Source organism: Culex quinquefasciatus, chromosome 1 (genome assembly GCF_015732765.1).
Source record: "Culex quinquefasciatus strain JHB chromosome 1, VPISU_Cqui_1.0_pri_paternal, whole genome shotgun sequence".
Lineage (NCBI taxonomy): Eukaryota > Metazoa > Arthropoda > Insecta > Diptera > Culicidae > Culex > Culex quinquefasciatus.
The window spans coordinates 5,223,372-5,247,840 of NC_051861.1; the positions used below are offsets into that span (position 1 = coordinate 5,223,372).

The 24,469-nt window shown below is 36.9% G+C and overlaps 1 protein-coding gene across 3 annotated transcripts; it reads right to left on the reverse strand.

Annotated features, from left to right (window-relative positions):
- Nucleotides 1-969: 969 nt before the first annotated feature.
- LOC6040888 (yemanuclein) lies at nt 970-23,011 on the reverse strand. Of its 3 annotated transcripts, none has more exons than XR_005276556.1 (5): nt 22,234-23,011; nt 8,613-11,297; nt 8,358-8,544; nt 1,727-1,941; nt 1,416-1,554 (listed from the first exon to the last, which is right to left on the reverse strand). XR_005276556.1 is itself a non-coding variant. In XM_038248564.1 (4 exons), exons 1-4 carry the CDS (start codon nt 22,519-22,521, stop codon nt 1,397-1,399), a joined length of 3,318 nt encoding a protein of 1,105 aa, XP_038104492.1. In that variant the 5' UTR covers nt 22,522-23,011; the 3' UTR covers nt 970-1,396. The 3 variants fall into 3 exon arrangements, 1 of the variants encoding a protein (XP_038104492.1); XR_005276557.1 differs by lacking the exon at nt 1,727-1,941 and adding an exon at nt 8,094-8,263 and having other exon boundaries at nt 1,417-1,554; XM_038248564.1 differs by lacking the exon at nt 1,727-1,941 and having other exon boundaries at nt 970-1,554.
- Between the last annotated feature and the right edge of the window lie 1,458 nt (nt 23,012-24,469).

Below are 24,469 nucleotides of genomic sequence, written 5' to 3' on the forward strand. Positions count from 1 at the left end.
GTTAGCGGAAGAAACACAGAATACGGACGAGTTAATATTGTGTAAAGTAAAGAAATGGAAGAACCACACGCGGTAATGAAATTGCAATATATTTTATTTGATATTTATAGTACATGAAATCATCTAAAAACGCCCTAGTTCGTAACATTGACCTTTTAGCGTGATAAGTGGATGAACAACAACATTGTTAGATAGGTGTAGCAGATTTTTCATAGTGTTTAAAACGTAAGAAACTAACCTGGCGCATCCGTGTCACCTTTTGCAGCATTGGGACCGTACTAAAATGAATGTTTTTTTTTTCACCTGTTTAGTTTTACAACTGTTATTCGAAACTTCTTTTTTATAAAGACACAAACAAAGTACATTTTTGGTGTGTGTGCATTTTTTGCTCAACCTCTCATCGATTTAAGAGAAGAAAAAAAAGGTACATTACAGAACCATAAAAAAAAACAATAAGCATTGTTTTTTCGTGTTGTCCGCCTTTGCACAAGCATCAAGAAAATGGCTTTTGTAAATTAGGCGCCACACTGCTTGAACAACAACAAAACAAAAAAAAAGAAGAGTGAAGCCCTTTTTGTGTGCGCTTCAGCAAGTGGCACAGTTCACCGTGAACACCGTGAAAAATCCGGTGGATGGGTATAAAAAAAAACGGAGACGGAACGATGACAAACACGGATGGGGCGAGAAATGGATGTTGAGCGAAGAAGACAAGACGATGACACACGTCGAGCGTCCCCCACCCCACCACGTTTTGGAAAGCGAGAGTTATTATATGAATTATTTTTTATATTAAAGTTACAAAAAATTAAATGTGTTTTGCTCTTGTTTCTTCGAAAGCAAGCGTTTTGTTTCAGGGGGAGAGTCAAAAGCTGAATGATTTGTATAAAATGTACTGTGTATTGACAAGTTGTCAAGCAAAGCTTCCCGCAGTGGAATTTCTTTCATTGGGATTGAGTAAACACGGATTTATTTAATTTCTATACAAATGACTTGACTTTTTATTTTACCGACCATTGATGTAACTACTGCTATAACTTTATTAAATGTTCGCTTTCTTTACTCCTTGCGAGTGAGTGCTACGTTTTGTTCTTTATTAAATACAATTTATAATATTTGAAATTAAAACGACTGAAAGAAAAATAAAGTGAAACACCTAAACAAAACGCCGCAAATTAACATAGTTTAAACAAAAGACGCTCGGCTTCTTCGACAACTTATTTTCGTGTAATTTACGATTTTATATTTTACAAATTTTATCCTCCATTTGGAATCTTCTCCCTCCTGCACTACTTCGATTGTATTTTCTTTTTTTAATATACTTTTTTTACACAAACAACAATATTTTCTCTCCTTTCTTGCGTCTGCCCTCAAACAACAATTGTGTGATTTTGAGTTGTTAAGTTAGGTCCACCTTTTCAGACGGCGGAGGCGGCACGGCGACGACTGCGGCCGCTGCCGCCGCTGCTGCTGCTGCCACAGGGTTCAGTACTTTTGGCTTCGGTTTGGTTTTACTTCCGGGGCCGGAACTGCCGTTCTTGACGACGGGTGGAGTGTCTGGAATGAGATTTCGAAGGTGTTAGTTAGATTGCAGTTAAAATTGGAATATATTCATAACAAGCAGAGTGAAACAAACAAAATTAAGATTGTTAGTTGTGCAACCAGAAACAGAAAAGAGTTAACTAAGGTGCCAAACCAGTAGAACAATAGGAGAAAACATAAAATTTACCTCAATTTCAAACAGGTAAAAAAAAAAACAATAAGCGAATAACAATAACATGCAAACACTGCTGCAAGATCTGTGACGGTAGTCTCTTCATTTCAGTTCTATTCATTTGTAGGCAGTTCGTTTCTTGGCACTATCGTACGAGTAGTTTGCAAACAGGAAATCTTCCTCAAAGTTATCACAGTCGATCGTGACCGCGCTGGCGGCGGATGAGGAACCTGTGCGAGAAAGAGGAACGTCATTTTTGTTTACGGCAATGCGAGGAATGTACTTTATGTAAGGATCGAATTTAGTTATTTAAGTTAATTCATTTGTTTTGTTTTTTTTTTTTAATTAATTTTTGCTTCTATCGATTGTCCGTGAACCTCTCCACAAACTGTGAGTTACGTGATAAAAGAACGCTCCCTAAGTCTCGTGTTAATACGAAGGCTGGTTTACAAAAATTTTGTGTTAATTTAGTTTTTTGTATAAAAAACAGGTTTTGTTCTGCACAAAGAATTTGTTTCAAGTCATGAAATAACTTGATCAAACTTACAAAAGTGTTAGAGACTTTGAAAAATCTAGCACTGAAATTTTTATTTTTTACTTCTAGGTTATCGCGAAACAATCAAATTTAATTTTCAATTTTTCATTTTCATTTGTTGTTGGTTAAGGAGCTATTACACTACGGCAAACAAACTCGCACTTTTTGACAGTTTGCCTGGATTTGTTTGTACAAAGTCAGCCTGCATACATCTTGACTTGTTTGTGAGTTTGGCAAACTGTCAAACACGAAAAAGTGCGAGTTTCTTTGTTTGTTTGCGGTAGTGTAATAGCCCCTTTAGTGACGAACTGTCACTTTTTACACGGGACTCACACATACTATCAAACCAAATAGTTTAATAGTAAGTGTAAGCTCTGTGTAAAGAGAGTGTCCCGTTCGTTTGACAATAGAACTCTAGAGTTCTGCCCCGGTATGTTACAATTGCAATTCAGAGATTTGGGGAACCTTTCAACCTAGATCAATTCATATGTCTTTACAGGGAGGGTAGGGGAGTGTGGGGTAATTTGGACACCCTAAGGAAATAGCTCTTTCACGGGCTGTATGGATATTTTAAAGGAATGTGGATGACACCAAAGGATAATAGATACCATATTTAATGGAAAAATTTCATTCATTTCGATAAATTTTGAAAAAAAAAAACCATTTTTATCGCAATAATTAAAAGGTGTCCAAATTACCCCCACATTTTTGTGTGGGGTAACATGAACACCCCTATGGGATAATTTGGACATACCTTGTGGGGTAATATGGACACCTTTTTTGGGGTAATTTGGACACATGTTGAAGAATAAGTTTAACATTTGATTTTTTGAGCATGTGTTTTAACCTTCAACCTGGTTTTGTAATTGCTTTATATTTTTAAGCGTTTTTTTGCTCACAATGTTTCATCAAAGGTTTAAATAATGATTTTGTGAAAGAACTATAATTCAATAGGAAGATAACAAATAGTTCAGTGTAGTATACATAATTTTATCATTCATTCTGAAATGATTTTAAATCATTGACATTGATTGACATTTGACATTGATTCTGGATTAGGCACATATATAGTTATTAGTGATTAAGGTATCGTTTAGATATACCTAAATCAATCTTTATTACTAATACTAATACTAATTAACCTGAAACCATTCATTTTTTGATTTTACATTCCGTAGTCCTTCAAATTTAAATATTATTGTAAACCAGCATAGAAATTAGAAATGTCAAAGAAATTGATTAAAAACAATCAACATTAGAGTCTAGCTGAACGCCAAATCTGCAGTAATCCGATTTTTATCCATTCAAATATTAAAATAAATATATCTAGGTACATATTTCTAAGTTTAGAATTCGCTAGATGAGTGTTCTCTTAGGGAAAATAAATTCTAAGAAAAAAACCGTAGATCTATGAAACATCAAATTTAAAATTCAATATTTAACGGACTTAAAAAAAACTGAAAAAATACATAAGAACTTCCTACAAACACGATATTGAATTTAATCATTTTTGAATTTGTAAAATTTAAAATTAAGGAGTCAGAAAAATGTAGAATTTTGGAATTTAAGAATTAGTTAGTAGTTAGTAAAATGTGAAATTTGTAGATGCACCCTGCAAGTGTGACAACTGACCAACGGGAATGAATTCAGGGAACGTTTTGTCACATGTGAATTCACTTGTGATTGTATCTCGGGAATTCGGCATCTTTCTTCAACCAAATTTTCGCAAAATGGTAATCAAAACCTGTTTCTTTGTATTTTTTTTAAGATTTTGGTATTTAAGAATTTTTGAAAAATGTGTATTAAAGATTTCATGATTTTAAGATTTTCATAAAATTTAGAATTTAAAATTTAGACATAGAAAATCGTTTTTACAGATATATTAGCGGGGAAGTTACGTTGCCGCTGCGTCAGCTGAGTGGCAAGTTCCTACGAAAGGAGGAAATTAGAGGTGGGCAAAACCGCTTTTTTTAGGAGCCGTTTATTTCAGCTCGCTCAATAAAATGAGCGGCTCTTTTGAACGGATCTGTCTATTTTTCCAAATTTTAATGCCTTTTTTAAATTTGAAGCAATGTTTTTTTTTCATATTTTTATAAGGCCGAGGCAAATATTTTTCTAAATTGTAATTACATTGTAATTGTAAACTATAACTTCAACATATCAATTTGACGCAAATAATTTTTTAATTCAAAAGATTTTTGAATAGATCAAAACATGATTCTAAACGCAGGGAAATGCATTTTAGAATGATTTCAGCACTTAAATTTCTATTGAAATTTAAACTTTTTTGAAAACAATTTTTGCCCCCCTTCGACGGGTCTAGCTCATTTCCCCGAATGACATTTCCCCGAATGACATTTCCCCGAATGACATTTCCCCGAATGCCATTTCCCCGAAAATCATTTCCCCTAATTGGTCACATCCCCGAATACCACTTCCCCTAATCATCCACATCCCCGAATGCCATTTCCCCGAATATCATTTCCCCTAATCGGCTATATCCCCGAATGCCATTTCCCTAATCGGCCATTTCCCCGAATGCCATTTCCCCAAGTGACACTTACGCCAATTGCCGTTAATTTAAATTTAAAATTACCCGAATTTGCATATCCCCTAATCATCATTTTCGCTAAAGCCTTTTCCATGACTAACAGTTATTTTCTTTCTCAATTTTCCGAACAAACAGCTTTTTCGGGTATGCTGTTGATTAAATGTTGTAAATTGGGTAGTAAAGCCCTTTGTCAATTTTTATGAACAACGGTAAAAACACGATTAAAAACAATTTCTGATAACTTTTTTCTTCATTTTTATGCAAAAAAAGTTATTGACAAGACAACATTTTTTCGATGGATCAACTATGGCCCCCCTGGATCGAGCTGTCAAGTAGGAGCTTTTCTGCCAAGAAGGGCCGTGAAGTGAATTTTTAGAAATTGAATTAAAAATCCATTTTAAATCCTTTGCGATCGTTCAAAGGGTCATTGTACTTAGTAAAGCTTATTTTTCTTGTGAACAATAATATCACAAATTTAAGCTTAATTTTAGGACCCAATTACTAAATTTTTTGTTGTTCAATTAACATTTGTGTTCAACTGCATGATTAGATGTTGTTTTTGAGAAATTTGCAAGGATTTTTTCGAATTTTGTTCAAAATGCAAAAATCGAACAAATAGTTACATAAGGCTGGTACAAATTTTTGTTGATTATACTTTTCGCCAAATCCCAAACCAGCAATGTGAATAAAATGATCAGTGTGAACTGGGTTCTACTGATACGGGGTACTACGAAAATCGCACGGTATGTTTTGAATCATAAAAATAACAAAACTTCTATTGCATTATTATTATCATGTCTATAAGAAAAGGTATTTGTTTTGAGAATATATAAAAAAACTGTAACAATATTCATTGTATTTGAATGAATAGTACCAAACCTTCTAACACCACTTCCCCCCTAAAATGCTACGTCTATTCTGAGTGAAGCCAAAAAGAAAGTTGATCATTCAAGGCCAATACGAACCTTTCAAGAAATATTATATGTAGTTTGATGTGATAAAAAGTGCCATCATTTTTTTTTTCTTATAGAGCTGTCGATCTTCTAGATATCAATAATTCTCCATCTATCGATGAATTCTTCAGTCCCTGTTTGCTTTAAAAATCTCTTCCGGTTGTCAATAATTTCAGTTTTCATGGCTTGCACAGACATTTTGCTCGGCGAAACGAAGCTTTAAAGGGTGTTTGAAATTTGTGTGTTTTTGTTTGATGGACGTTGCCATGATTCTCTCCCATAGCTGGGTATCAAGAAAAAAATATTTTCAATCGAGTCTTCATTTTGCATCGTTCTGTAATCTGATGATTCTCTTCCTCGACGGTCCCTTGGATATTGACAAGCAGAGAGTCGACTGTAAATGCGATTTCCCGAACGCGGTCAAGCCGAAATGCCCGGTGCCCAGGAGCGCGCGCTCCGGGGCACCGGGCATTTCGGCTTGACCGCGTTCGGAAATGGCGTTCAGGGAAATGACTATTCAGGGATATGACTAATCGGGTAAGTGGCATTCGGGATTGTGGCCCATTCGGGAAAATGGAATTCGGGAATGTGGACGATTAGGGGAAATGGGAAATTCGGGTAAATGGAATTCGGGGAAATGACTATTACGGGAAGTGTCTTTTCGGGGAAGTGGCATTCGGGGAAATGTCCCTTCGGTAATATGGGTTTCGGGGAAATGTCATAGATTCCCTTCGACCCGACTTGAGGGAGGGAACGGGGGTTGTTCAATTATTGGCATAAACCCTATTTAGTGTCTTGCATTGTATATTGATGAGAAAGTTGCAATAGAACCGCGGTTCTTTTTTTGTGAACCATGTTTCATTTGCTCTTTTTAGTGAACCGGCTCTTTGAGCGGCTCGCTCTTTTTTTGCCCACCTCTAGAGGAAATGGAGGATGATGGAGCGGATTACGAGTGTAACGGTGGCAAGCAGAACCAGCCCAAGCGGAAACCGGCTATTTCGATATGAGTTGTATCTCGGGCATGCGATTTAAAGTTTAGCTGGTTGCAGGGAATTGAAACACGAAAATTTATTGAAATTTAGAGCTGTTTGTTGATGATGTACTGTTTTTGGTGAGAGGTTTCCACAATTATTTGCTATATATTTTTCTCCCCTATTAGGTTTTACAGCGTGACGTCACGAGAGCGCACACACATTTTCAATGAGACACACGTGAAAAAATGTAAACAGTGCAGCCAAGCTGTCAAATTTCTAACCTAAAAATTTGAGTCAGCGTTAAACTTAACATGGTTACTGAGCTCGATTTGCTCTCCATCCGCATTGACTTTTTTATTCCTGATTTTTTGTTCTGCTCTGTCTACCATCTATCTATTTTAAGTCCTTGTGAGGGGGTCATCGATCCATCCGTATTGACATATTATTTCAGCATTTTTATTTTTGTTTTCCTTCATATTTTTCATTGATTTTTACTGATACTGAGCTCGATTTGCTCTCCATCCGCATTGACCTTTTTTCTCGGGTGAGTTTTCAAAAAGCCGTAAGAGCCACCGTGACCTCTAACACTAATTTTCGTTTTTCTCCAAAATTAAACTAAATTTCATGTATTTTTTAGTTTAGTTTTTAGTATTTTTAGTTAGGGGCACTTGAAGGACGTGTAGATGAACAATCTCAAGATATTGGTTTTCCGTAAGTAGGTCGAAAACCGATGCAAAAAGGACTCTTTTTACCAATGGCTCTTACGGCTTTTTGAAAACTAATCCGAGTTTTCATCTATGCTTTTTATTTTTATTAGTAGTTGGAAGCAATGCCGAGTATTGGGGACAGAGCATAAGGGCAGTAGACAATATGTTGTAATGGCGAAGCCTGGATATCGATAATGGAAGACCAGAACTATATCACAGTCGATTAATTGTTCAATTCCTAAGGGTTGTTCAATTACTACATCTTATTGTCTTCTGTCAGTTGTCAGACATTTTGCGGAGTTATTGGAGTTTACTATCGGATGGAGATTCTCTTCCCCTGTGAAGGTGGGTTTTGCTATGGACAATTATGGTATTATCTTTTGAATATCGGCAACTATTGATTCAATGTTGCGAACATTTTAAAAATTGAGCTGACATGTTAAAAGAGACATTTTCATATTTCGAATGGGTTTACTTTGTTATAGTTTAAGTAATTAAAAAATGGTACAAATAATTTTTGTAACTAACTTCTATTTTGCTAAACAAAATAGCATGCAACGCAAAACATAAATTAAAAAAAGGCAAAGACAAATAAATTAAAACAAAAAACCAAATTCAAACAACACTCAGAAGGAATAAAGCGGAGAATCCCTCTTTTGTACCGATTTTGGTCAGCGGCGCTTCACGCCCTTCTCCAGAACCAATTGGACCCCGTCATCCTCGCTCGATTTAAACTATTCGAAACATTGTTCGGTGGTGGCAGTGGTCGTGTTGCACTTTCCCATGTCCCATTAGGATCGCGGCAGAAACTGGGCCAGCTGCGGAATTTGCACTAAACGACGACGGAGGGACAATTTTAGGACAAAAAGGTACCAACAACACAGGACAAAACACAGTCTCTTTCGCCATCCATCAACGATACTCACTGTGATGAGATTGTTGCTGTTGCTGCTGCTGGGCCGGCGATTGAGCCGCGTCCGACTTGCGCGGAGGTGGCGGCGTCGAGGACGAGGACGACGTGCTTCCCACCATCGAGGCGCTGCTGCTGACGGTCGACTTGCGCGAATCGCTGTGGGCCGGCTTCGGGGAGGGCTGCTTCGCCATTTGGATGGCCTGAAAAAGGGAAGTGCGTTAGAAGATGGGGTTGTTCTGGGAGGTGAGTTGAGAAGTGTGAAGCGTACCTGCAACTCTTGCAGCTCTCTCATGATCCGGATGACGTCCAGGTCGTTGGGACCGGTGGAAGAGGAGCGCGGCGGCGGTGGTGGCGTCGGTACCGACGTGGTCGGTTTGAGGTCCTGCGGTTGGTGGTGGAGTCCGGTCATCGGAAGTGCGAACCCGCCGTACTTGCCGGCGTGTTTGTCCAGGTTGTTGTTGATGGTGGTTTTGGTGCTGCTGCTACTGTTGCTCTTGGCGGAAGACGCGCTGGAACCGGTGCCGGCGCCGAGCTTTTTGTACTTGTCCTTGTTGAGCGTGGGCATGGCCAGGTTCAGCGGGTCGGACTTTTTGACGGCGGTGTTGGTCGTTCCGTTGTCCGCCATGCTGTACTCGCCGACGATTTCGATGCTGCTGTCCGAGTCTTCGTCGCGGCTTTTGCGCGCTCCCTTCCGGGCGTTGGCATTCGGCGGAGTCGAGGTAGATGCGTGGGCCATCGGAGGTGGTTGGTCCTGGTAGACGGATTGACGCCGCGAGGACGACGCGGACGAAGCTGCCGAGGAGAGGGCGGGTGATTGGATGCGGAGGTAGTCCGGAACGGGTGCCGTTGAAGTCTTGGTTGCGCTGTGCGCCGTCTCCAGGTTGATGACGTGGGCCTTGATGAGGTCCTCGTCAAAGTTGGGCGAGGTGCGCGGCGGTTGGGACTGAGGTCGTGGCGGTTGTTGTTGTTGCGCCGCCGGATACGGACTGGAATGTGACGAGGAAGAACCGGCGCCATCTTTCTGGCTGGGCGGTGAGCTGATGATGTTGATGATGCTGTGGTCGGAGGTTTTCTTCGACGCGGGGGAAGTACTTGGCGGGGGCGGAACCGGCGATGCCTGCGGAGTTCGAACCAACTTCGGTTGCTTGGGCGGAGCTGGCGATAATACTGAATCCTGCTGCTGCGAATGCTTGGCAGGCCCGTTGGACGAGGAATTGTTCAGCTGGACGGCAGTCTTTTTCGGTTCCTTGGCCTTTTGAGCTGCCTTTTTCCGTCGGTCCAGTTCCTTCTGGAGGTCCTCGAATCGCATCCAACCGCTTGGCCACAGCGGAACCACGCTCTTCTTCAGATAGCTCTGCACGTACTCCTCTTCGGTTTCCTTCCGGGGCCGCAGGATGTGAAACGACTGCTTCCGGATTTGGGCAATATCAGCCAGCAGGCCACGCAACGTATCGTTCCACGGGAACTTTCTCTTTGGGCTTTTCACGTCCGGCTGCTTCTCGGCGCTGGTGCCGTCCGTTCCAGCGGAAGCGGCGGCCGCGGCCTGCGCGGTTCTCAAATCCGCAGCCTTTTTCTTTTCCGCCTCAAAGCTGGCCACCAGCTTAGGCATCATCTCCTTGACAACCGTCTCCAGCTTGTCGAGGGCCTTCTTCACCTTGTTGTCCTCCTTCCGGATGCGAATCTTCTTGATCTTGATCATCAACGTTTGCCGACTGACCTGCAGGTGACTCTCCAGGTGTTTGTACACCGAATTCCGTGCACTTCCACCACACATCCGCGAAGTCACGTCAATCTGCAGCAGCAAATCTGCCACCTTTCCGTCCAGGAAGTTGACCTTGCCGCTCGTGGCCTTCGCAATCTCCTTCAAGCTGTTCAAATCCTGCACCAAATGATCCGGCAGATTGTCCGGAAGCTTAACCACGCTCTTCTTCTTCGCTCCCTCTCCCTCATCATTGACCTTGGCCACCGCACCTTCCTTCTCACTTCCCCCAGCTCCACCCTCACCCTCACCACTCCCACTGTCCGAATCCGAGTCCGACCCGCTACCACTATCACTGGAATCGCTATCACTGGCCTCGCTACTTCCGTCCTCATCCTCCTCGTCCCCATCCCCACCTTCCTCTTCCGCTTCCGAACTTGAAACCGTTCCACTACTCCTCCCTCCCTTCTTCTGCTGCTCCATCTTCAGCAAACTGTCCCGCTTCGCCCTCAGCATATCCTTAACCGTCGTAGTCTTCATCACCTTAACCTCCTTCCCCCCACCAGCAATCGCACCGCTAACCTTCTCTACCTTCTTCTTCTTCTTTTCCTCCTTCTGCACCGTCATCGCCACCACCTTCCCACTCTTCTTCTCCTCACCACCAACCTTTTGCTTCTTCCCCACGTGCCCATTAATCCGCTTCCTCCCCCTCCCAGCAGCACTCTCCGTCCCGCTTGTCCCACTTGTCCCACCCGCTTCCTTCTTCTTCGCAGCCTTCACCGCCGGAACCACCACCTTCTTCTGCTTCTTCTTCCCCACAACTTCCTCCTCTTCCTCTTCCTCCTCCTCCTCGCTACTCTCCTCACTCGTCGTCGACAGCTGGCGCTTCTTGGGCTTCGGCATCCGCAAATGGTCATCCGGCCGCTCAAAATTCGACAACGTCTTAAACTCGAGCGCGCCCGAGTTGATGTAGAACCCGCCGCCCACCGTTTCGACCTCCTGCGGGATCAGCTCGTCGTATGCCTCGGTGTTGTCGATGAACGAGTCCTCCTCGTCGTAGCCGGCCCCCCGGTCGCAGTAGTCCAGCCGGGACGGACCGCTCGAGTAGGCCGTCCCGGCGCCGTACTTCTTCTCCAGCTCCTTGGCGAGCCGCGCCACGTCGTCGTGGTCGACGGCGTCCGGGTCGGACAGGAAGCCGTTGGTGCCGGGGGCGGAACCGGCGGCGGCCTTTTTCTCCTTTTTGCGTTTGCGTTTCTGGAATGGGATGGAAAACAGTATTAAACAAAAATTTCAACGAACCGTCCTTTCGGTAAACTTTTGCGCAGTATGTCTGGCCACTTCATCTTCTTCTATATATATATACAAAAATTCGATGGTTTTGTTCGAACGCGAATCAGTTCAATACGGAGCGTCGGATAGAGGTGCTCTTTGTTGCGTTGGGTTCGTATAAGTCCAAGGAAGGTTCTTACGCCAAAAATAAAAAAAAATCAAAATTGAACTAGCAAGCCATAGTTTCAACATATGAAGGCAAAAAGTGTTTCAAAATAAATTTTACACTAGTTCAGTTAGTTTGCAATCATTAGTTTTCAAAAAATGAAAAATTCGGCGAAAACAAAAATTTTAGCAAAAAAAAAAAAAAAAACTTTTTGCGGTGCAAAACATCGAAAACTTTCAAAAATTCAAAAGATTTTTTTAATTCACCTAAACATTCTAAAAATGATTCTAAATGCAGGGGAATGCATTTCAGATTGATTTCAGGTGATTGCACTTAAATTTCCATTAAAATTTTGAAGCTTTTTTTTGCCCCCTGATTTTTGGGCCCCACTTTGAAGAAGGAGGGGGGAAGAGGGGGGGGGGGGGGGGACAAAAACATTCAATAAAATTTGTACCAGCCTTATCGAGCTGTCTTTTTCTGATCTGTGGTCCGAAATTTTATTCTAAATAGTTTACAATCGATTTTACATATTTTCAGGGTTGTTACGGACGGCGCGGATCTGGCGCGGATTTGCTGGCTAATTTTGCTCATGCGCGGATTTCGCGCGGATGGCAATTTTGATAATCATGGCAATTTTGATAATTGCAGGGTGACCACTCAAATTCCATTTTCAAATTCCCGACTTTTTCCCGACTTTTTTCCAGACTTTTCCAGAATGCTCAAATAATAGGCATTTCTTATCTAAAGAATGATTTCAAACAAAAAACTTTCTATAAGAAAAGTCAATATTAACCACCGAAAAAAAATCTCAATGAATTAAAAAAAAATCCAAATATAGGCATTTAAAAAAAAAAGAAACAAAACAAAATAAAAAAAATAAAAATAAAGATACCTTCAAAAATGTAATTTCATTATTATGATTCAGAGTAGAAACACAAACAATTAGTCTTTGAAAAAATAACCGAAAGTTCAACAATACTTATAACTTCCATGGTATTTTTTAAACTGGCAAACGTATAGTTTTTGATATTTTTTTTAACTTCATCATCATTTTAAATCAAAGAATGATTAAAACGTAACTGCTATTATTTTTCATTTATTTAGAAAAATGTCAAGGAATTCATAAAAGAAAATGTTTTTGCCAAGTTCCCTTTTTAATTATGTAATTTTTTATATTGAATTTTTTAATCAATGTTAATTTTTCTAGTGGTCAGTATTTAACTGTTTTTTTAATGAAAATTCAGTTTGATATGATTTTATGTATTTCCACTTATTTTAAGTGACTGTTTGAAGGTATTTCTTGGATTATTTTTTTGCAATTTCTATATTTTCTTTATGTTTTCAAAACGTAAAAATCTTTTTCAATTTTGGATTTTATTCGATATTTAAGTTTTCCGCAAACTGAAAATCAAGCATTATCGATGGTAGGTATTTTACCCATACTCACAAAAAAAAGTTCAAGGGCAATATTTGGGAAAAAAACACATTTTAAATTACCTAATGAATTTAGTTAAACTATTACAAATATTTACCCAAAAAAACTATTGCCAAACTCAAATTCGAATCCTGTTTCAAATATTCAATTATGTGACAAAATGGAATAGAATCATAATTCTAAGCTGGCAATTACGCTCTATTTTTATATTAGTTTTTCATCAAATTTACCTCTTGTTTTGTGAACAAAAATTAAAAGCGATCATTTGATTCATAAAAAAATATTATGAAAATCTGTGTCAAAGACTCCAATATTCATAAAGATTTCAAAGGTTAAGACAGCTTTTCCATACTCAAATATATTGAAATAGTGAAAATAACCTTAAATTTTAAGTAAGTAACTAAAGCAGAAATGAGTGAATTCAATTTGAAAACTGTACAAAATATTACAAAATTTATACAAGAGTTTAAAAAGCTCAGAATTCCCGACTTTTCCCGACTTTTTGACATAAAATCATAAATTCCCGACTTTTTCCCGATTTTTGGCGGATTTTGACGAATTTCAGACTTTTTCCCGACTTTCCCGATTTCCCGACTTGAGTGGCCACCCTGTAATTGAGAGAGATAGAATTACTTTCAAGTTATTATGAAAAATATTATCAGGAATTACGAGAATTTGTTTTTTTTCCTTTGAGTGCAAGAATTTTCCTCTGAAAATGTTTGTTTGTATTTTCTTAGTACGAACCGTCGAAAAATGAAGATGAAGATTATGTAGAAATTATTTTTTATATGTTTCTTGTCATTTCTTCACATCTCCGGCTCTGAATATTTAATTTCTTTTGATTTGAGTGATGATTTTAAACCTTATTTTTTTATACTGGATTTATTCAATTTTTAATGTTGTACATCAAATATTACACACTTTTCCCGAAGATATAGACATTAGAATGTGTAACAAAAACGATTATTGGGCCTTGTTCTGGTGGGCGCCAAATATGAGCATGATTGGACGTAGCAGAAGCTGGCCTCCATTTTCGAATTTTAATCCGTAGAAATATTTTTTTCTTGGCGAAAATTAAAAGATCAGCAAATTCAAAATTCAAAGCTTCAGAAATCCAAAAATTCATTTTTTTTGCTTTTATACTTTTTTTTATCAAAAAAAAAAATCAAAATTCATATTCAAAATTTTTCGACATTTCTCAAATTTTAATTTAAAAAATCTGAAATTTTAAAACATAATCAAAATTTAAAAAGTCAAAATTTAAAAACAAAAAAGTATTAAATTCAAAGCAATTTAGAAAACAAAAAAATATTTATCAAATATCAAATATCTTTAGAATTCTTAAGTTTTTAAATTCATAAAATCAAAAATTCTTAAATTCTTAAATTCTTAAATTCTTAAATTCTTAAATTCTTAAATTCTTAATTTCCTAAATTCTTAAATTCTTAAATTCTTAAATTCTTAATTCTTAAATTCTAAAATTCTAAAATTCTTACATTCTTAAATTCTTAAATTCTTAAATTCTTAAATTCTTAAATTCTTAAATTCTAAAATTCTTAAATTCTTAAATTCTTAAATTCTTAAATTCTTAAATTCTTAAATTCTTAAATTCTTAAATTCTTAATATCTTAAATTCTTAAATTCTTAAATTCTTAAATTCTTAAATTCTTAAATTCTTAAATTCTTAAATTCTTAAATTCTTAAATTCTTAAATTCTTAAATTCTTAAATTCTTAAATTCTTAAATTCTTAAATTCTTAAATTCTTAATTCTTAAATTCTTAAATTCTTAATTCTTAATTCTTAAATTCTTAAATTATTAAATTTTAATTCTTAATTCTTAAATTCAAATTCTTAAATTCTTAAATTCTTAATTCTTAAATTCTTAATTCTTAAATTCTTAAATTCTAAATTCTTAAATTCTTAAATTCTTAATTCTTAAATTCTTAAATTCTTAAATTCTTAATTCTTAAATTCTTAAATTCTTAAATTCTTAAATTCTTAAATTCTTAAATTCTTAAATTCTTAAATTCTTAAATTCTTAAATTCTTAAATTCTTAAATTTTAATTTTAAATTCTTAAATTCTTAAATTATTAAATTCTTAAATTCTTAAATTCTTAAATTCTTAAATTCTTAAATTCTTAAATTCTTAAATTCTTAAATTCTTAAATTCTTAAATTCTTAAATTCTTAAATTCTTAAATTCTTAAATTCTTAAATTCTTAAATTCTTAAATTCTTAAATTCTTAAATTCTTAAATTCTTAAATTCTTAAATTCTTAAATTCTTAAATTCTTAAATTCTTAAATTCTTAAATTCTTAATTTCCTAAATTCTTAAATTCTTAAATTCTTATATTCTTAAATTCTTAAATTCTTAAATTCTTAAATTCTTAAATTCTTAAATTCTTAAATTCTTAAATTCTTAAATTCTTAAATTCTTAATTTCCTAAATTCTTAAATTCTTTATTTTCTTAAATTCTTAAATTCTTAAATTCTTAAATTCTTAAATTCTTAAATTCTTAAATTCTTAAATTCTTAAATTCTTAAATTCTTAAATTCTTAAATTCTTAAATTCTTAAATTCTTAAATTCTTAAATTCTTAAATTCTTAAATTCTTAAATTCTTAAATTCTTAAATTCTTAAATTCTTAAATTCTTAAATTCTTAAATTCTTAAATTCTTAAATTCTTAAATTCTTAAATTCTTAAATCCTTAAATTCTTAAATTTTTAGAAGAAAATATTTTAAATATTGGAAATGCAATTTATTCGGAATGAAATTTTAGTGAGAAATTTGGAATACAATCTGTATTAAAATTCATAGTTTTTGAACTTTTAGAAAATGTAATCATATTAAAATTTTAGATTTTGTTTTTTTAGCTTATATTTTTGAAGTTTAATTCCATTTATTAGATTTTTAAATTTTGTTTATGTTGGTTTATAATTTTCTATTTTGTATATATTGGTCAAAATTATTAAAGTGTCCCTATGATTTGCAAAAAGATTTTTTTTTGTGACACTTTTCTTGACGTCTCTTGTGGTATTTTTTTAAAGGATTTTTGGCTTTTATTCCTTCAAACATAAAACGAATTTCATTTTTTATCAAATACATTCTTTATTAGTTTTTTGCTTTGGAAATAACATTTCTTGAATGTTGGTCGCGATTTTTTTTATATGGCGTGGATTTCGCGGCGGATTGAGGTTTCGGTCGGCGCGGATTTTTTTTAACGACTTTCCCGTAACAACCCTGCATGGGACGGACTCAATTAGAGCGGGAGTAAAGCCCTATTTAAATTTTTATGTACAACGGTAAAAACACGATTCAAAACCATTTCTGACCCTTTTTTATTTCATTTTAATGTAAAAAAGTAAATTGAGAAGACAACATTTTTTCGATGGATCAACTATGGTCCCCTTGGAACGAGCTGTCAAGTAGGACCTTTTCTGTCAAGAAGGGCCGCGAAGTTAATTCGTGCTTGCCATTTCATTAGGGCACATAACTTTTGTAGACAAGAGTGTGTCCCTTTCACACCTTATGTAAACTGTCATTTGAGTGAAAGGGATACACTATTGTTTACAAAAGTTATGTGCCCTTTTGAAATGTTAGGCTCCAATTTTTCAAAATTGACTTAAAAGTCGATTTTAAATCTTTCGTGGTCGCACAAAGGGTCCTTGTACTCAGAAAAATAAGCTTTATTGCTGTAAACAACAATATTATTGTATTGGTCATAACAAACATTGAAATCTGGTAAGGCCGCAGCAAATATGTTTTGTAAGATTTTTCTAATGTTGGTACCACTGCGCGATTTTGACATTTCGAGCGTGCACCATTCGTAACGCCATCTTTGCCTAAAAATCTGGATTAAATTAATTTATAGCTATAGAGGGGGTGTAAAAAAGTATTTAATATTTTTTTTCTTTTCTAAGAAAACATTGTTCCATCATAATCTGTCATTTAAGTAGTGAGCACTTAAAATTCTTCGACATTACCGCAAAATGGGACAGGCTACTGCTCATACACAATTCTAGAGTTTTTTTTTTTATTAGTTCCTATAAACATATGAAAGACAATAGTTTATTGGTCCTTTTCAAAAAAAAAAAAAAAAAACTCTGGAATTATTTTTAAGCTTTAATTGAGCAACAAATTCGCAGTAGGCTGAAATAGGTTAATAGGTGCTTTGCCAATCTTTGAAGTATTTTGAAGAATCTTCGAATTAAATGACTAAACCATATCCCCAAAAACAAAAAAATCAACAACAAATAAAAGCATCAAACGCACTCATCAATTCTCAAAACAAAATAACGCATCAAACGCCACCACCCTTTGATTCATCAAAAAGAACTCGACCGCGCGCGATTAAGGTGAAACCCATTCCCCCTTCTCAACCACCAAGCAAAACAAAAAAAGGAAAAACGAACGAACCTTCGCAGACAGTAAATAAATTAAGGTACGGACATGCATCCTCCTCGCGCCCTGCTGCCCATCCACGAACGACGACACAAAACGAAACGAAGGGAAAGCCTAAAAGAAAACAACGTACCGACGACCCCCGACGCACGCACGCACGCAATGTAATGCAGCACGTTTTTACACTGATAACAACAACAACAACGAAAGGAACGGTGGAGAGAAAGGAGAGAGGAAGAGAGTGGGAGAGAGAAATCGAATTTTCCAAGATTTCACAAAAAAATACAATGTAATTTAACGATACCTATTTTTTAGGGTAAATTCAAATATTAATTACACCTTTCGATCAGGGGCTTCTTTATCGCAGCAAGCGACGTGTGATATAAGCTTGTCTGAAACAAAATAAAAAGAACAAAAGTACACTTTTTCCGATAAGAAGAAACTCGTAAAATTGAGCAACGTAAGCACGGTTCTTCAAATATTCAAAGAAAATAAAATGGCTACTCATGAAAAGTTGAGCACGAATCAAACTGATCGAAATATAAAATTTATTAAAAAAACAAAAAAATACTACGTTTTGAGTCAAATTATCTCAAATCGAAAAAAATATCAATAAAATCAAAGCAATCGTTACAAATTTTCAGAAAACTAGATGTCAAAAAAAAAAAAAATCAAAAAAATTAAAATAAAATTCGCTCAGCCACAGAAAACCAACATGTCGATTTCGTTCAAAATGACTCCGAGAGTCTCCTCCGGAAGACTCAAACGGTCTCCGGTTGATGGTGGCATAACACTAGCGTTCTGCCCCTCCCTAGAAGCTTCATCCTCACATGGTTGGTTATTGGGTTTGGGCTGGCTGGTTTGCGCGACTCTCGGGGATCGCAGTTTTCAAATGAAGGATGAAAACAGAAATCAGCGCCGAGGGGTTGCACGATGGTGGAATTGTTTCGTGTTTACAAAATATTAATTTACTGATTTGGGGATATTTCGGAACTGAAAAATTTATGTAGTGGCGTAATTTTATCTTAACCCTTTCAGGCCAGAATTATCAAAAAAATATTTTTTTAACTAATGATGAGAAAATGATTTTGAGGACCATACGAAAATTATAGGCTAGTTTTAGAAAAAAATGATTTTTGGGTCATATATGACCCATCAGGCTCGAAAGGGTTAAATTAAGCGTGAACAATAACAAATTTTGAACAACATTTTTTTATCAAAAATTCACTGAAATTCATATCAATGTTAATAAACCGGAACATGACAAATGTTTCTCAATGCAGAGGAATGCATAATGATTTGATATTAGCCGATTGCACATAAAATTACATTGATTTTTTTAAGTTAATATTTTTGCTCCTGGTTTTTCGACTCTTTTTTAAAAAATGGGGGAGGGGAGGGTTGGTCGTCAAAAGCTTTGTAAAATATTTGCCCTGATCAACTGATTTCAACATTTTGTCTGCTTGAATCAGATGGTAGTCAATCAGATTCGATATCTAACTGTCATGAGTTCGAATCCCGAAGGAAGGTTCTAAGTGCAAATTAAGTTTGAGGGTCAGTTCATTAAAGGGCTTTATGACTTTGAAATGAATATAGAATACTTCTATTTTTGCAGTTATTACAGATTTCAACTAAAGTCAAATTTTAACATTTTATGAATATTTCCAAAAATGTTTGATGAAATTTTTAACGATATCTACTAGTTTCACTCACATCACATTGACTGCCCCTGATTGCATAAATGTCCCATATGCATTTTCATCACTTTTGAGTTAATGATGCAGTTTGATTCAAAATCTCTTTCAGAAAAGCCTACAACATTCAGTACATTTTTCTAGAAATCAGGAGGAAATTCAGTTTTTTCGTGAAAACTTAACACGATGCCTTATGTGTGGGACAAACTCCAAATGCGTTTTTCTCAGCTTGCTGTTTTTGCATATGGAACATTTATGCGAACATGGGCAGTTGAAACGTGTGAAATTGTGTGATTTTTGAACAAAATATTTGTGTACTAAAATGGGGATCAAAATATTGATAAATCATAAGTTTTTATTGTAGCGACCCTAAGTCGCGCATCCTTATTTAAAACATAACATCCAAATTTAAGTTCATTACAACGGCTGCAAAAAAAATTAAAAAGATTCGAATAAAAAAGTTTAAAATCTATTTTGAAAAAAAAAGTATAAAATCCATAAAATCCCATTACGGGCCATTTTACATGATCATTCAAAAAGGGTCCGCGGGTCACAAAATATCACATCGCGGGCCACGTTTGGCCCGCGGGCCATACTTTGGTCACCCCTGGATTAGATGGAGTTGGTGAAAAAACCAAGTATTTTTATGTTTTGCAGTTATAAAAAAAACTCAATTTAATTCTCAACTCAAGCAAGTATTAGACTATGACAAACAAACAAAAAAAAACTCTCACTTTTTGACAGTTTGGCAGTTCGCCTGCATTTGTTTTGCAGAAACGTAACCCTGAATACATTTTGAGTTGTTTGTGAGTTTGCCGCAAACAAGTTTGCGATTTTGGCAAGCTGTCTAACACGAAAAAGTGCGAGTTTGTTTGTATGTTTGTCAAAATCTAATACCTGCTTCAATTGTTAACATTTCACTTTTATTTTGAAGGAGAAATGAAAGAAACAGTTTACCACGGCAAATAGTGTCCTGGGCATTTGTGGAAATACGATGTCTCATCCCTGAGGGTCCCGGAGCACCAAAACTTCTTAGCATGGTGCTCCCAACGATTAATTGCTCTAACAAACAGGAACGTGAGCGGGGGATCCCCACGTTTCTTCCTCCCCTGCAGATTCAGAAATGTGTTGTTGTTTGAACATTCGTGCTCAAACTCAATCCAATTCAACGAATCATCTTTGCGGTTAACTTTACGCAGTAGGCCTGGCCGTTTTAACGTTTGTGATGTTTCAAAGCAATTTATTGCATTGGGGCACTGCAATTGTTAATAGTGACAAGAGGATAAAAAACGAAACTATTGGCACTACGCCCCCCGGGGCATGGCCTTCCTCTAACGTGGGATTTCTGCTCCAGCGCCTCTGACGAGACAGGAGAAAACGGGACCGACGTTTTACTTCACCATCCGATAGAAGCTCAGTGGATAAGGCGGGAATCGAACCCGCGTCTCATAGCATCATCGGGATCGGCAGCCGAAGCCGCTACCCCTGCGCCACGAGACCCACAAGAGTGACAAGAGGATGCTAGGCGTTAATCAACCTAAGGCATTTTCTAGGATGCCCTCGAAAGACTGGCTGCGCTAGGGTTAGATTAGATTAGATTAGATTAGAAGGAGAAATGAAAGAAACAGTTTAGGGCCAATACGCACCTCCGAAGAAAAGGGGTCAAGAAATGGCTTTGCGAACAGCAGGACAAAGGAGAGGGAACGATTTCTTGGGGCTTTTCTTAACCTCCTCTGGCTTGCTTTCGCTGCCGCTGTTGCCAATTTGAATTTTTTCTTGACCGGTTTCTTCCGAAGTGCGTTTACCGCTTTAGACGGGTTGATGTATTCCCCAGTATTGCGTTTCTCATTGTCTCAGATTAATAATAAAAAGAACAAATATCATGCTTCTTGAAGTGAATAAATTGGTTGAAATTTAAATTCTTGACAAACCTGCCCTTATGTTTAATGTATTGTAGGTAGTATCAGTGGTCAGTATTTTTGTCGAAAGAGTTTAAAACACCTTTTAATCAAAATGCGATTATTGAAACTACACACAAATTTTTTTTTTTGCTTGGAAAATCACACTAAAAAAAGGTAAAAATCTTGGGTAAAAGTCACAACAGCAAATATAAATTAATAAAGATAGATTTTTCAGCATTTTTTATAACATGATCGAAAGGTTTATTTTTTTAACACTCATCTGGACGGCGTCTTGAAAACTTGTGACAAGTCAGCATCGTTCAACAAGGCGTGGATTTTTTTTTCGCACTGAGAAATCGCTTGAAAAGAGTGCAATTGCAATTCTGAATTAAAAAAAACACCCTTGAGTGATTTTTTTTTAAATTATATAAAAGTCTTTCCATGCTGGCGTCCATGAGCAACGTCAAATCACCAGCTTTTTCGACCTATTAGTCTGTGACTATTGGAACGTTGTTTGCTTTTTATCAGCAGTTTTCAAGGCACTTTCAGTATTTGGCTAACTTTTTTAAACTATTATTTTCATTGGAAGGTACCAAGTACCAAAATAAATAATACAGCCGATTTAACGCTTTTAACCACCATTTGAGTGATAAATTTAACATGATTCCAAGCAAAACATTTGAAATGGACAAAAGACAAAGTGTAACTAAAGAGTTCATCCTGCTCATGTCAGTTGATGATACATTTGAAACTACATATTTGTTTTTTCGTGCTTGGCCTATTGAAAATATTTTGTTAGACATTGGGAAAACAATATCCGTTATTAAGTATTTATCATCTGAACAAAACAAAACCGCAAAAAAAAAAAACGTCCAACTACAAGCGAAACTTTCTTACAAATACCGTGGAGAATTTCCCCTTTCCCCTTGAATATAGTGGATTTTCTGAACATTCCATCTTTCTAATCAATGTTCCCTGGTGTCCGGTGGAGATAATTGATGGCTGTCATGGTGTGTTGCGAATCTGGTTCAATTATTTGTGCTTAGACAATTTTTACAAAAATAGGACAAAGTCCAATCTGCTATCCGCTAAAATCCACCTCCAAAAAAACCCCCTTTTCACGCAGATTTTAGATTATAAAAGTCTACAAATCTTTTTAACATTATTTAGGTTGTTTTTTATGTTTCATTCGAACTTAAAACTTAATATAAGAGATTTTTTTTCAACTATTTTTTTACGAATTACCATCGACGCACCCCTCGGCTGTTCCCGCGCGCCTTCACGTCCCCTCCCTTCAATCCACCCCACCGATTTCCACTCACCTGCGCCTCGTGCACAAGCTTGGAGTAGTTAAACTCGGGGAAGCTCTTGGCGTTGGGCTCGAACAGTTCCAGCTCCAGCCGGATCGTCTGGCGGTTCGCCGACTTGGCCGGCTTGCCGGAACCCGATCCACCGCTCCCGGCCCCGGACGAACCCGCTTGCGAGGCGAACCCCTTCGGGAAGAATCCTTCGTCGGCCGAGCCACCACCAGCACCTCCGAAGGGACTCTTGCGGACCACATCACCAATCGTCGTCAGGGCCACACGTTTCTTGACGGGTGCGTCCGACATGGTGGCCAGCTGCGGTCATCCGTCGGACCGCCAATGTTTTTACGAGGGCAGCAACCTTGACAGCGGCACCATTCGCAAAATAATTTCACTCTCACTTTTTTCCTTTTTTTTTTTTTTGCTAGGTGCACTTTTGCAAAAACCCAAAATGGGAAGGGAAGTTCCGCCGCGGAACTGTACAAAATTGAGATTTTCTTCTGCTGCTGGAAAAACACTCGCAAAATCCGGTTCGGAGCGCGATTTTCGCCAATTTCGAAGCCCCCGTTGACACGGTCAACAACACGCACACACGAACCACCCCCGGAACACGGCGGACACAACACGGTTTGGGCGGATTATGCGGTTCTTACGAGACGCGCGGTTTATTTGGCCAAGAGGCAGATTCTGCGATTCCTTCCTTCGTTAGCTGTGGCTGTGGTGGCAACTCAGCATAACATTTTTGACCGCTCTTTGCTTCGCCTTCCTCCTTTGATCGATCAGCGCGCAACATGACAGATGACAGCTCTCAATCAGACCGAGCATGACAGTTTGCGTGAAGCTTGGTTAATTTTCTTAAAGGGTCTAATTCGCAGAAATTACGTTTTTTCAGTGCAAGAGCAGCACAGATCTGTTGTATTTAGGGGAAATATACCCATTTTAATCACACTAATCCGTTCGACCAATTCTCATCACTTTTGCCGTTTTCCGCTATTAAATCAACATTTCAAGATGTATCAACAATGATTAGTTGCTTGCTCACTTTTATTTGAGCTATTTATTACATCGGAGCAATCAAAAACACTTTATTTAAGCTGTAATTCATGATCAAAGTGCTGATAGGCCGATAATAGAAATAGGCAGAGAAAGGGTAAGGGTTCCCCTCGAGGTTCCCCTACATATTCTGGTGTTGGAAATATTGTCGCCGCGGCTTTCGGGATTCACAAGGGTGACTTGGCCAATCCTATTAGATCGGCACACGGATCAACAAGACTCTGCACTTCTTACGGGACGAAACGGACCAAATTGACTATTTTAGACTAAACAAGCTCACACTAAACATAAATAAATCCAACATAATCAATATTAAAAATTCGAATCGCTCGACACTAAATCCAGTAACTTTAACTAGAACTAATTTTGCCGATATCAAAATAGTAGACGAATGTAAATATCTTGGTGTCATTTAAGACAATAGATTGAATTGGTCGCCACATATTAGTAGTTTATTGAAAAAAAAAAAAAAAAAACTCAACAAGATTATTGGAATTATCAATAAAATCAAAACCAAATTAACTGGTAATGTCCTTTTGATAATTTATCATTCTTTATTTAGTTCTCATTTATCTTACATAGCTTCAGTTTGGGGAAACTCCTGTAATATTTTGATTAACAAACTTCAAATAGCCCAAAATAAAATCTTAAGGATAATTTATTTAAAAAAAAAACATTGCGAAGTCACTCTGCCGATTTGTACAATATTATCAAAAACATCATCCCTGTCAGAGCTATTTATGTAATTCAAACATGTTGCTTAATTTTTTTATGTTTACATGAACAAACTCACAGTAACACAAAATTCAAATTATATAACCATCAACTCTTTATCAGAAGCCATAATTTATTAGACCGACCTAATATTTCAACATTAGCCAGCGAAAGATGCATATCTTTCAAAGGTGCACAATTTTATAATTATTTTTGGAATAGATTTGGTGATTGTCAAAGCGTATCAATATTTAAAAACAAAATTGCTCTCTTTTTTGAATGAACCCACTGTCTTTAAATCCTTCGATTTTCTTGTTACATAGTAGACTATTTTGATTTCCAATCTTCTCATTTTTTTCACTTTTGCTTTCTTCACGCAGAAAAATATTTTGTAAAATCAGCCTGTACGGGGTTTGATTCAACAAATTTTTTGTTGAATATAATCAACGCCGATTTTGCGTTGAAACAAACCTTGGTTTACTCAATT

Coding starts and splice junctions, on each gene's coding strand:
- LOC6040888 (XM_038248564.1), bottom strand. CDS start 22,521: ATGTCGGACGCACCCGTCAAGAAACGTGTGGCCCTGACGACGATTGGT. Junction 11,298..22,233: donor AGCTTGTGCACGAGGCGCAG/GTGAGTGGAAAT, acceptor ATCCCATTCCAG/AAACGCAAACGCAAAAAGGA. Junction 8,545..8,612: donor GAGAGCTGCAAGAGTTGCAG/GTACGCTTCACA, acceptor TCCCTTTTTCAG/GCCATCCAAATGGCGAAGCA.